At 34.6% G+C, this 13,449-nt stretch overlaps 5 protein-coding genes across 12 annotated transcripts; 3 read left to right on the top strand and 2 right to left on the bottom strand.

The window, feature by feature from the left end:
• Window positions 1-158: 158 nt before the first annotated feature.
• On the top strand, window positions 159-2,133 carry LOC103856421 (uncharacterized protein At1g15400). Its single transcript, XM_033288751.1, has one exon. It carries the CDS (start codon window positions 578-580, stop codon window positions 908-910), a length of 333 nt encoding a protein of 110 aa, XP_033144642.1. The 5' UTR covers window positions 159-577; the 3' UTR covers window positions 911-2,133.
• On the bottom strand, window positions 1,947-8,574 carry LOC103856424. 8 transcript variants are annotated; one of them, XM_033288743.1, is made up of 6 exons: window positions 8,218-8,574; window positions 8,000-8,108; window positions 7,376-7,913; window positions 7,073-7,154; window positions 3,591-6,986; window positions 1,947-2,292 (listed from the first exon to the last, which is right to left on the bottom strand). In XM_033288743.1, exons 5-6 carry the CDS (start codon window positions 4,059-4,061, stop codon window positions 2,134-2,136), a joined length of 630 nt encoding a protein of 209 aa, XP_033144634.1. In that variant the 5' UTR covers window positions 4,062-6,986; window positions 7,073-7,154; window positions 7,376-7,913; window positions 8,000-8,108; window positions 8,218-8,574; the 3' UTR covers window positions 1,947-2,133. The 8 variants fall into 8 exon arrangements, with proteins under 8 accessions (XP_033144634.1, XP_033144636.1, XP_033144638.1 ...); XM_033288745.1 differs by having other exon boundaries at window positions 7,376-7,674; window positions 7,749-7,913; window positions 8,000-8,574; XM_033288747.1 differs by having other exon boundaries at window positions 7,376-7,469; window positions 7,581-7,913; window positions 8,000-8,574.
• A 208-nt stretch (window positions 8,575-8,782) lies between these two features.
• LOC103856426 lies at window positions 8,783-10,038 on the top strand. The gene is made up of 3 exons (XM_009133529.3): window positions 8,783-9,045; window positions 9,300-9,512; window positions 9,611-10,038. The coding sequence occupies exons 1-3, from the start codon at window positions 8,860-8,862 to the stop codon at window positions 9,833-9,835; spliced, it is 624 nt and encodes a 207-aa protein (XP_009131777.1). The 5' UTR covers window positions 8,783-8,859; the 3' UTR covers window positions 9,836-10,038.
• A 1,046-nt stretch (window positions 10,039-11,084) lies between these two features.
• On the top strand, window positions 11,085-12,334 carry LOC103856427 (SPX domain-containing protein 1). Its single transcript, XM_009133531.3, has 2 exons — window positions 11,085-11,582; window positions 11,677-12,334. The coding sequence occupies exons 1-2, from the start codon at window positions 11,142-11,144 to the stop codon at window positions 12,175-12,177; spliced, it is 942 nt and encodes a 313-aa protein (XP_009131779.2). The 5' UTR covers window positions 11,085-11,141; the 3' UTR covers window positions 12,178-12,334.
• A 69-nt stretch (window positions 12,335-12,403) lies between these two features.
• LOC103856428 (NHP2-like protein 1) lies at window positions 12,404-13,376 on the bottom strand (the record flags this gene model as incomplete). Its single annotated transcript, XM_033286086.1, is given in 4 exon segments — window positions 12,404-12,747; window positions 13,054-13,157; window positions 13,243-13,256; window positions 13,258-13,376. Coding segments are annotated over 4 exon segments (399 nt in total), but the record flags the coding sequence as incomplete, so codon positions are not given.
• Between the last annotated feature and the right edge of the window lie 73 nt (window positions 13,377-13,449).

Raw genomic sequence — 13,449 nt, forward strand, 5'->3', positions numbered from 1 at the left:
TCTAAAATAATGGTTATCAGAAATATTAATATATAATACATGTTGTTTATTCATATATATTTAGGAAAATTGATAATTGAGATTATCATTTTGTTGACCCGCGCAAATCAAAGTAAAATCGTTAGGACACGAAACGCATGTCGTCCAATCTTATACCTAAAAACTTTTCTTTTTATAAATCGTTTTGGGATGATAGTGACAGTTTTATTTCCTTCAGCAATTAGGACATATCAAAAAAACAGACGGTAAGTTATGTTCTTCGGTTTCCCCTATTTTTGGTAAAATGAATCTAACTTTCCTAGAAATTGTCAGTTTAACCACAAATGTGGAAACCGTAATAAGAAAAGAATATCGTAATAAGAAAATTGGAAAAATGACAAAGTCTTCAAAAACAAAGAAATATATAAAAAAAGGAAAAACCGTTTCCCATAATAATTCTTGTTTTTTTCTCTCTTTTTTTTGTTGAAACTTAATATGTTTTTTTCTTTTCTTCTCTTCATTTTCTTTTCAAAACCTTTGTGATGATCACAACCAAATTCTCATTCCATTGAAAGAAAACAAAACAAAGAAGAGAACTATGGCGTTGCAAAGATCGACCACGTCGTTCAGGAGACAAGGATCATCGGGACTCATCTGGAACGACAGATTCTTGAGCGGAGAAATCCGTAACGATGAAAGAAAAGAAGACCGACGTAACGATCATCGAGACGGTTCAATGGCTGCCACCACGGCAACAGTGAAACGTAGCGCATCTGATGGAGGACGTAGCAACGGTGGACGGTTGGAGATTTCTCCAACTTTGGATCCACCTTCCCCTGAAATATCTGCTGGCTGTGGCTTCTGTTCTATGTTTTCGTCTAATCGAAGAAGGAGACGCAGAGGAAGATCATCAAGCGCTGGAAGTTCATAAAACCCTTGATATATACAATGGATAATAATTGGATATGCATATATTATTATAATTATATTAGGGTTGTTTGTGTGTTCTTCTTTTCATTATGTGAAAGTTTCGAGATCATGATGGATAACAAAGCGAAGGTTTTGCTTTTTTGTTTTATGACATGATGTTTGAAGAGAGAGTGCTTGTTATAGATTTGATATTTTCAGTGCTTGTGTGTTTGTGAAACATTTCATAACAAAAAACGTCAATTACAAAGCCATTTCGGCCAGCCAACGTGTTGATATATTTCAACATTCATCAAAAGAGATCTTGTTATTAATTAATTTGCGATTGGAAATATTTTTTTCACCAGGTTTCCATATGTTGCCATACGGTTTCAATATTCCCAAGTAAAAGGAGTTCTTTTGGTGCAAATTCTTTAATTTGGAACTAGTCATTGTGCTAAAAGTCGGAGACCAATATATGTTTGAATGGTATTACTAAATTCTAGTGTCTGTATGTCTAGCTTTCTTGTTTTGAAAAATTCATGAACGAAAGAAAAAATGAGAAAGATAGAACTTGAGAAGAGCATGTTCGATGTGATCACTTATATTGAGCCTTGTACACCACCAAAGTCTCGTTCCTAGTATAACCTTTATACAACGAAGAGTAGAAGAAATCAAATATAGTTTTCATTCAAAAAAAAAGAAATCAAATATAGTAGTAAGGCTTGTCTATGCTACACGGAGCTCTGATCCTTCCTACAAAAAGGATTCGTCTCCTAGTAGCTAGCTAGTAGTATCCTTAGCTCCTTATTTTAAGCTACACTCTTGGACATTTAAGTCTTGAGTGGTATGTCAAATAAATAGTAGAATACATAATGCAATTCAACCTTTTTAGCAGAATAAACTGGACCGTATACAAAAATTCATAGAATAACTTTTTATATTCCAAAATCTTAAATCACATTACTCAGGTTTTGAACCCTATTTCAATCTTCGAAGGAATACATTTTCCGAGAGATTTTTTTTGTGGGACGCATGCACGCGTATCAATTAACACATAATCCAAACAAACTCGACCCACAAATAGAACTAAGGCTTGTATAGTTGTGCCAACGTTATGATAACATAGTAATAGTGAATTTACAGTAGGCCTTTTGAATATGATTGGTATAAGTGACATCCTAAAAAGAAAGAGAGGAAAAACAATATATAAAAAAAAAGAGAAGAAGAGGAAAGAAAGAAAGAAAATCAATGGGGAGAAGCAGGACGGACTTTGGTTTTGAAGAGGAGAATGTAGAGTTTGTCCATTGAGAAATAAATAAAACAACCTGTGGAATGTGTCACGAACGATCCGAAACTTGACCCCACTATGCAATGCCATGCTGGTCCATACCCTTTGTCAAACTCCTGCATATTTATCAAATCTCACTTATATTACAAACAATATATCATGTATGTAAACATGCATAAATATTTATTCGGAATATGTTTCCAAAACATAGGTCCATATTATTTGTATTATTCATAGTTGTCATAATGTTTTCACGTTTTCAAAGTCCTTCTGCTACGTATTTAGTATATGTGTTGACTGTTGAGTTAGCATGTCACTACTATATTGCAAAATGTATTGATGCTTGTTTCACCACCCTATTAATTTAAGGCTACAAAGAGAAAGATACATTTAGATTTTAACTATACTATACTTTTAAAAATCCAACTTCTTTTACTAAATGTCTAGGGAGAAGAGAACTAATAGTCAAAGCCGCATCGATCATTCATGTGGAGACTGAGAGAAAGACAAAAGAGGGATCCAAAAATAAGTTAAAAAAGGGATAAGAGTGGAAGAGGACCACATGGCTCTGTTGGGTCATACCCCTTTGGATGCCCTTCTCAACATTAGCTGGACCGTTTCCCATCACTCTGTTTTTATTATTTAATCCTATTTTGGAACAATATATTATTTAATCCTAATATTAACTCTCCCATCCATTTTGAGATCCAAAAATTATTTATTTCACACCCACACTGATTTTTTTTTTTTTGGTGTTAGTTTTGCAGCCCATAGAAAACACCACTCATGTGTTTGATATTGACATTTAATATCATGAAAGCAAGGCAATTGGCTAAGAGGTATGATGTGTCATTTTCTCCATCATGCTTTGTATTTAGTTATTGTATGTTTTGTTTTGAAAATGAGTTTTCTGCCTAGTTGTTCGGATCAATACAAGCTATTGCTAGTCTCATTAATTTGCTATGCCCATTTCATCTATTTAACCGTATACAGTAATTCTAAGACTACAATTTCACACAGGTAAAAGTCATACTCAACTTTAGAGACTTTCAAAAACTGCTAAATGTCAAACCTAAAAAATGAGTTTAAATATCTTCTATTTGCTCATATTTTATAAGAAAGCTATTGTATATAGCTGGACAGTCCAGTGACTACAAAAATCGATTTCGTGACCAATATGAAACACAATAGATACTATCATTGGTTAGATGTAAATCCTTTTTTTACACAAAATCATATAAAAACAAAATATCATGTTTTAGAGATATTGGAAGTTTTGGCATCGCAGTTTTGTATTGTTGTTCATGAAAGTTCGCCTCTTGTGATATACTTTTTCATGTAAATAATTGATAGAATAGCAGAAATGGACAAAAAAAATAAATGCGAAAAAGGAAGAGAAGAGAAGTGTTATTACCTTCTTGAGATTGAAAGCCATGTGCTTCGAACTAAACTTCTCCAAACTATCTAACGTCGTTCTCGCACACCTAAACGCATGTGCTTGCATAAACCCCGGCATGTCCGCTGCTAATATCCTCACCGTTAACATCTCCGCCGCTGCCGCTATCCTCGCCTCCGTATCCCTCTCCACGTGAGACACCGACTTCCTCCCCTCCTCCGCCGCACCACCAGCACCACCTTTCTTTCTCTCATTACTAGTAGTCTTTAACTCGAAGATGTCCCTCCTTAGATGGTTTTGTGTTTTACTTGACTGGACCACGATTGATTTCGATACCTCTTCTTGATATACTGATGATGGTGGGATCTGGACTTTGTTTGGTGTGGATTTAGGTTTTATGAGTGACTTCTTCGAAGTGGTGGTGGAGAACTTGTAGAAGTTCATGAGACTTTTCTTCTTTTTTGGTTTCTCTTCGTTTGCCATATTCATTTTTAATAAATCTTCTCTTCTTTTTTTTTTTGCGTAAAAGTATTTGTGGGACTCTTTAATGGCTCATATGCGTTATTTATAAGGAAGCGTCAGAGAAGAGCAAATGAGTCCTCTCTCAATTATTCTCTCTTAAAGTTTGCAACTGCATAGAATATAATAAAATATCTATAATTAAAAAGTGGAGGGCATCCTATACGTACCATTTATAACATTTTCTTATGAAAATTGTATATATGTGAAGAAGGATTGTACTTTGAAACCGGAACAAGTGAGGAGTGTACAAAATATTTAACTAATCTAGCTTCACATGTGCATAACTTGCCTAGCTGCATCTAAAATAGGTTCGGTTATTATAAGTTTTGGACAATGTTCGTTTTCTTTATTATATTAGCCAATCTTATATACAAATAACACTGGTGTTTGAGCCAAATTTTAATAAGTAATCGTTTAGCAATTTGAAATATACAACAATACAAGTGATTATTACATTGTGTTGATATAGTTTAAGAGATATAACGAGATTGTTTTGGTGGTGACAGAACAACAACATGAATAAACATCAATATGTTGCAAGCTTTAGTCAAAATAATCGTAATCATTAATCACTGAGAACCCTTTAATATACCCCAAAGTAAACCGTGTTTAACACCAATGCAATAATAAGAGCAGAGACAAATTAAATAATATGTGGATTAGAAAGTGAATAGGGTGATTGGTGAGAATCAAACCATGTGGGTTGTTCTAGTTTAGTGAAATTAACCTCCTGTTTTTTGACAATAAGTGTAATCAACATATATTGGTTTTTGTAATATATATACGTAGATAGATGGAGATGTTTGTTTTTATGTTTATAGCTTCTTGTTATTGTTATGTTGACTAATTAGGAACAACATGATAAAGCCATCCGGGTCCCCAAATCTGATATTGTATAGTACTCGTTAACCTTATCGAATTATTCTCAGCAAATTTGTGACCCGGTCATATATGGACCGGACCCTCTTGGCTCTTGTCCTTCCAACCAGTTTTGTTAGGGGCATTACACAATTTGTTTTTAGTTAAGAACTTATGTGCATTTGGTTTATATTTTTTTGCTGGTCGACAACAATCTCGATAATATTTATGATGATACAACAAAAAACATAAATGATTTCCAGTTTTCTAATAGCATAAGAATAGCCACAGATTTTCTGAGGTCAAATGAAAGGGTTAATCCACAGTGAAATCAATTTTAAACCACTTTGACCATTGATTAGAGATATAGATGAACTCATTAGTGATCTGCAGAGTGATCTTTTCCCTTGAATGTTTAAGGTCTTTTGATGATCAAATGCTTCAAAAGCACTATTTTTATAATTTTATCCAAAACATAGGGAAAATGATCATTTAATTCCTCAAGTATTTGAAATTAACAGTTTAAATCCTCAACTCTTGGATATGCAATTTTAATCCTAATGTTTGTGTTGACTTCACAACATTAATCTTGAAAAGTCAACGTTAGACAATAACAAAAAAAACGTTAGATTAAACAGCTAATCTCCTTTCTATTGTACTAGTGGTTGGCCCGCCCTACGGGCGGGATTTTATACTAAAAATTATTATAGATGAAATTTTTAAAAATTTTACGAAACTTTATAAAAACTATTCAAAATAAAAAAACAATACTATAAATTAACAAATAACAGTAACGTTTATTATTTTGTATATAGAATACAAAAGTAATGAAAATGATTCAGAAAAATGTTATGGTATATATTTATTTCTTTTTCTTTTTAATTTGACATAATAAAAGAAAATTTGAAGTTTAAATTAATAAAAATTTATTTATTTCAAAAAAATTTAAGTTTAAATATTTTTACACTAATTGGTTTTTTCAGGATAATTAAACCTAATGTTTAAATACTATATCAATAGTTCCAAAAATAATAATTAGTTTTTTTCCAATTTAACAGCAACTGATGTTTTAGAATATATATTTGTTTCAGTGCATAATTATATTTGAATGAAATTTCAATTAGTTTAGTGGTTTATTGATTACGTTTTGTAAATTACTATAACTTTTGGTGAAATATTTTAATAACAAAATTATTTGTTGAAATTGTTTCTCATGATATTTAAAATATTTTTTAAAATTAGTATTTTATAAACTAATAAAACATGATATTTCAAAGTATGAACCAAATTGTTAAATTAGTTGAACTCTATTTAATAGCAAATTATTTGTTGGAAGTTTTGTTTTTACTTTAGTTACATATCACTTTATATCAAATAATTTAATCAAAAAAAAAGAGCCAAACTCTAACTACACAGAAAAAAACTTAAATATAATGAAACCATTAATAATCTGGAAATCAAAATGAACAAAACTGCATATAAATGTTCAATGAAATTCGTTTTTCTTTTGATCAGTAGTGAATCTATTCTATAACTGTTGTGTTGGACTTGTATTGAATGAAAGCCTATAATTTATTTTTCATCAAATATTCCCTTTTCAGTTTTGCATAGTAATAACGGAAAGTGAGTTTTTTAGTTATATACTGGCCTGAGAACACAATAAATCCTACAAACTCGGATGAAGCTGTCTCTTAATGCTGGAGACATTACAAATTATCAGTATATTATCTCCAACAACCTTGGGATTGATTCTAGGGACCAACACAACTTTTGGCTCCGAACCGTAGCTTTATAATTTCTTATGAAATGCAAAAGCTAGGCTATCGAACAGACTAACACTCACACTTTCACATCGCTGTAAAGTATCAATGAAGATGAAATTCTTGGAGAATACAATATTATACAAAGTTGTAAAAAATTATAAACAATGGATTTTAAACTGGTGAGGCTACCTTTCTAGGCGTAGAGACAGAATTACACGTTGTGTACCGCCGTTGATTGTGCTCTTGATTGCAATGACCTAGTCAATAATGTCTTGAAAATATTAAAGAAGAGGTCCGTAAGTACCGTGAAGAAATTATAAAGCAAAAGATTCTATAAAGAAGTTTAAAAGACCCTACTCTTTGAGAAAGCTACTGCTCGCTCCACACTTGTTGTCAAGATATAAATTCGTTCCAGATGTAGTGTTCAGAAACAGCCTCCCTGTAAGAAAATTCAGTCAATAAACAGCCAACATAAGTGATTACTTTGCGAGCTTTTGAAACTGTCTAGCATCTATATATAGTTAGCAAGCGTGAATCAAGAGGTTTCTGAAACTTATGTGGACTTTTCATATGAAAACATGGACACAAAGGTTTGGATGATAGCTAAAATTTTATTCCTATAACAGAGTGGACCAAGCGTAACTGAGAGTTGTTTCTTACCTCCGACAAGTTTTGGATTTATATTTGTTGCAACGATCCCCTTTGGTTCAACACCAGATTCTAGTAATTTTTTTTTTATCTAGGTGCAGCTAGCCTGTCAAAAACACTCGAGCATGGAAAATATTAGTTAATAATCTTTTATAACAGAGCACACACATATACGTAAAACGGGGTACTGAATAGAAGCATGAGATTTCTCAAATACATGTGAAGCCTTATGGTTGCCATGAGGCGTTGAGTGCTCTGAGTCTTTTAGTTGTAGATGGTTTTAACGCCTCTATTTCTCCAGCGATACACAACTATTAGGGGTAATTCTCTGTGAAATGTATACTCATAATATGGAGTGATCGTTTAGGGATTTCAATAATAAAACCTGGCAAATAAGTATCTGTATTGGCTAGTGACATGAGCCACTCGTATTTTTGAAACCTAAAACACTCCTTGGGGTTCAGTTCACAGTTTGGTCTGTGAATCTAATTGACACATGGATTTCCGCAAACTTGAAGGTTGGATTGCTTCGAACGCTTAGCTCCATAGCCTGTGACATGAAAGGATGAATCATAAGAAAAAAAATTGTGATTCTCATATTCTGTTTTAAGAAGTTAAAAAAAGTTATGGTCGTACCTTCGAATCAATAAGGACCATAACAACACAGATCAGTTCACTCCCTTTCTTAACATTCTGGGCTTCTCAAAATCGAAGGAGCCTTGTCGACAACAACCAGACTTCAATTCTGTGAAATGAATTAGAGAGGTCGCCATGAGTCTAGAAATTAACAGAAGTTCTGCAATCGGAAAGGGAAAAGTATTAAGCTTAGGCTTTCAAGCGATGTATATATATACTGAATAGTGGAGTGAAGTCGAGAAGGTAGATTTGAAGCTCCATTGATGAAGAGTTAGTGGTAATAGTGGAGGAACTTGATTGCTTATTGTTAAGCGTAATGTTGGATGTGAAGGGGAAGGATGACTGAAGCGGCAACAGTTTCAGATCTCCGGTGTTAGGATTCTCAGCTTTGGGGAGGAAGATACTTAGCAATGGGCCACAAGGTTGTTGCCTCATAATTAGATCTAATATTACAGCCCAAACAATAGTCTAAAGCCCAATTCGATACACATATGAGAAGAGGGGTGAAAACAAAAATCGCGAATGGTCTGATATGGCGACACGTGGCGCAGAATGCCCCTCCCTCCTTGCTGAGCTGGATAGCCTAAGGAGAGAGGCAAGTCAACTTTATTATATAAGATTTCTTATAATCTTCTTCCCCAGATCAAAACCCAGAGCTCTAAATCCCCCAGAACATACATACTAAAAAGTCAATCTAGACAAGTAAATTAGGCCCGAATATACATACATATAGCAATCTAATGGGCTTGAAACTTGAATAAAAGCAGAAACGCTAAAGGCCCACTAAGCCTCACTTCCGACTCTTATCACATTTGTGGCGTGACTGGTAGGATAAGGGAGAGCGAGAGCGAGAGTGAGAGATGGGTCACGTCATCCGACTGCTGCTTATAAATCCTCCTCCGTCTTCTTCTTCTTCCTCGCCTCTTCTCCACCTCCGGCGCCGGACTAGTCTCGACTCCAACTCTGTCTTCTCTCTGCGAACCTCAATTACCAAAAGCAAGCCCAGATTCTCTTGTCTTTTCTCCGGTGGCAACAACCAGAGGGAGGTTTGTTACTTACTTATCTTTAGGGGTTTCAGTCAATTGTATGAATTGAAATGATTCGACTTTCTCGCTTACAAATTGGAAGCTGTAGTAGGAGCTCAACATGATTGATTGATTGCCTTTTACTGTTGCTGATTAAATAAAGTTGAAAACTTTTCTGAGAAGCTCTCCTAACTCTCTCTCTCTCTCTCAGGAAAAAAAAAAACAAATGAGAAAAGATTAGCTCTCAACTCTAAATAATTTCCTTGAATGTGCAGGAGCAAGCTCGTAAAGCATTGGAAAGCGCTCTTGGCGGGAAGAAGAATGAGTTTGACAAGTGGGACAAAGAGATCAAGAAAAGGGAAGAATCTGGTGGTAATGGAGGAGGAGGTGGAGGCTGGTTTGGAGGTGGTGGCGGTTGGTTTAGTGGCGATCACTTCTGGAATGAAGCACAGCAGATTACCATTACCCTCTTAGCAATACTTTTCGTGGTATGCCTTTTGCTTACTAACCAGACATTGTTGTTATTTCATTAATAAAGGGAGATCAGAAAGATAAAAAGACTTTTCTTGTTGTTTAATGACTGCAGTATATGATAGTTGCGAAAGGTGGAGTAATGGCTGCGTTTGTGTTAAACCCTTTGTTGTATGCCCTGCGAGGAACACGAGAAGGTTTGACTTCTCTTAGCTCCAAACTCTCGGGAGGAAATGCTTCGAAAGTTAATGGTGATAGCTCAGATGAGATGTGGAAGAAGGATGGTTTTAGTGAGGTCTCTGCTAAAGAAAGCGTTGTCCGGAAATGGGGAAGTGACTGAAACAAAAAGTTCATAAAGTTGACTCAAGAAGAAAGCCTTTTGAGTTTCGTACGGTTTCTTTGAAACATCAAGGATGAGGTCAAATGTAGTTTTGACTTGTTTCAGTTTTGTAATGAAGGATATGTATTATTTTTGTGAACAAGAAAAGGATTAACTTCTTTTTGATTTAGCCTCAGTAAACAGGAATAAGTATTGATTTAATATTTTACCCAAAAAAAAAAAGTATTGGTCATGCGACAATGTCTTTTGTGTTATGTTTGATTAATAAGTATACATCTCTCAATCAGGATCATTAGAGGCATAAGTCATGCCTCATGCGTAAATATATTACCGACCTGATCAAAGATGAGGAACTCGGATAAAACAATGTAGAAAATAGAAATCATATCCATAAATCTCTAATATCAAAATGTAGAATATCCTTTCTTGATGCATGACCATGTCATAAGACTTTCGAATTTGAGTATAAATTTATTTAAAAAGGAAAAAATACTCTAAAATCCTTTTAAAATCCTATAATATAATTAGCCAACCTACATCGCAGTAATGTTATCTTGGGCGTCATCAAACCCACTGTCTTATTTATGTATGTTTAAAATTTCAATAGATATTCTTTGGACTAGTAGACTAGTACTAGTAGTTTTAACATTAAAGATTGGTGACAAGTTGAAAAGAGTAACATACAAGTTTGCATATTAGACTAGGTCAAAAATGATATGAATAGAGACGCGAATCGGTTGTAATGGTTGTCCTTTTGGATGCTTTAAAGTTAAAGAAAGATGCCAAAGGTTTATACCCTTTCTTATACTCACGAATATTCCCATGATCGATTGGACCCCCAAAAACTTATGACCACTCGCATATATTTTAATAATATTCTTTAAATTCATATATTTTCTCTAAATCAAAAGTGGTTGTCGTCAAACTACTACTCGTAAATGATCATGGAGAGATGGATAGATCACGAAGACCCAGTGTCCTACGTGTCCTTTGTCATGACCAAATCTGAGCTGTACTTAATATATCAGTAAAATATAAGATTATCAATACTCTTTTTGATGATGATTTATAGTTTTAAAATTTAAAATAGAGAAATACAAATATACCAAATTTTCTTATAAAATGGAATTGGATCAATTTAACTAGGCAATTGCTGGTTATTGTTCAAAATTCATTGTAAGTTCATCAATTTGAAAACATTAACCGGTTGGTTAAAGAATGTGACGGATAATTATTATTAACCGACAGTTGCCATGTGTTGTAATATCACCCACAGCTAGCAAATGAAAAAGATTTAGAAAAAGGAATGATACCAAGAGATATTCTCCCGAAATTAAGACAACGAAAAATGGATATTCTAACCCGAATATTCCTTTTCCATCATCCTTATTATATCTCCCAACTTCATTTCCACTTTCCCTCATTTTTCTCACACTCAAGGATTAAAAAAACATACAAAAAGAAGAAGAAAAAAAGCATGAAGTTCGGTAAGAGCCTGAGCAATCAGATCGAGCAGACACTGCCTGAATGGCGTGACAAGTTCTTGTCTTACAAAGACCTCAAGAAGCGTCTCAAGCTCATCGACTCCAAAAGCGTAGATCGCCCCACCAAACGTCTCCGGCTCGACGAGAGCTCCGTCGGAATGTCGAAAGAAGAGATCAGTTTCATCCAGTTGCTGGAGGACGAGCTGGAGAAGTTCAACAACTTCTTCGTCGAGAAGGAGGAAGAGTACATCATCAGATTAAAGGTAAAAAAAAATTAATAAAAACATCTCATTGATTTGGGCCCAAGCCCAGCCCATTATCCCTTCAAGCCTGTAATATTTATATTGGTGAAAATAGGAACTGAGAGATAGGATTGGGAAAGCTAAAGATTCGAAGGAGAAGATGATGAGCATAATAAGGAAAGAGATCGTTGATCTCCACGGAGAGATGGTTCTCCTCGAGAACTACAGTGCTCTGAACTACACAGGATTGGTTAAGATACTGAAGAAGTACGACAAGCGAACCGGTGATCTCATGCGCTTGCCTTACATCCAGAAAGTTCTTCAGCAGCCCTTTTACACTACTGACTTGCTCTACAAGCTCATCAAGGAGTCCGAGGCGATGCTCGATTGCTTCTTCGAGGATCCTACGGTTACTGCTGATGCTGCAGAGTCTGATGAGAGTGTCCAAGCGGAGCACAAGTTCATGGAGAGCCTCCACATGAAAAGTACTATAGCTGCTTTGCGTGTTTTGAAGGAGATAAGGAGCAAAAGCTCTACGGTTAGCGTCTTCTCGCTGCCGCCGCTCCAATTAAACGGGTTAGACAAGATCCCCTTGTTGGAACAAGAAGCCAAATAGAGAAGCTATTCTCTTACCATAGAAGCTAACATATTATAAAAACCATACATTATCAATGTCTTTGGTCCTTTTAAAAGTCCTTAGGAGTTGTAACTTTGTTACTGTGTTGGTGTGTAGTCATCTGATATAATATACCACTTTCAGATTTTATCTCTTACTTCTAAAAATGGCACAATGTGAAGTTAAGAACCAAAGCAAAAACAAGTAAATACTCTTAAGAAACCAAATATAAAATGTATCAATTATCAATGTGGTGTTATTATACGTTACAACAAATTAGAAGTAAAAGAGATAGGAATATGGACGGTTTTTGATTTGGTATTTGCTTATAAACAAAACTTCAGTCAAAGCCTTCACATACACGGAGACCCATCATACTGAGCAATCAATTAGAGATTGAGTTTTTTTTTAGATGAGAAGCTTCTCAATAGCATCCTTGAGATGCTCGATTTGTTTTTCCAACAGACCTCCTTCATCGTTTGATATGACAGAACAAGCAATAACGGATCTTGATACACCACATGCTCTTCCCAAAGCTTGTTTTGAACGCACAAACACATACGGAACATTCTGCAGCATCATTAAAGACAAGAAGAGTTCAGTGACCAAAACAATATACAAGATTTAATTATTTTAATCATGAGAAGTTTATCAAGAGGAAAATATTAGACAGACTAATCAAACCAACTCATGAGTATCTGAAGAACTAAAAAAAACAGGAAAACTATATTCAAAACTGGACAAGTAAACCGAAAAGAAGTCACAAGAACAACATAAAAGTCTGTCTAAGTTCAGGAAACAAAAGCTACTTGATTCTGACAAGACAAAAAAAAGAAGCAAAATGTCTAAAAAAAACAAACAAGGAAGAAAACAAACCTTATCTTCTGCTAGTAAAGGAAGATGAAGAAGAATATCCAGGGGATCTACATCTGTAGCCATAACCACAATCTCAGCGATCCCACGATTAAGTGCCTTCGTAGCTGAACAAAACAAAAACAGAGAAAATTATACAAAAATCAGTTTTAGTTTCACAAATTTAAAAGTACAAATATAACAACAAGGTACCTTCATTAGCACCGCTGCTGGTGGTAAGCAGCTTGTTGAATGAGATCAAGAATCGTTATAGATAACTGAGAATCTGCGAGAGGATATGCTCTCGAGTTCACAACTTCTTCTGTCTGCAAGCGAAACAGAACAAAAGATCAAACTAAACAATCAAAGATGAAACTGGTAGATGAAGTTAGAAAAGAACAGAGAGGAAGAAGTACCATA

The sequence above is a fragment of the Brassica rapa genome, chromosome A03 (genome assembly GCF_000309985.2).
Source record: "Brassica rapa cultivar Chiifu-401-42 chromosome A03, CAAS_Brap_v3.01, whole genome shotgun sequence".
Taxonomy (NCBI): Eukaryota; Viridiplantae; Streptophyta; class Magnoliopsida; order Brassicales; family Brassicaceae; genus Brassica; species Brassica rapa.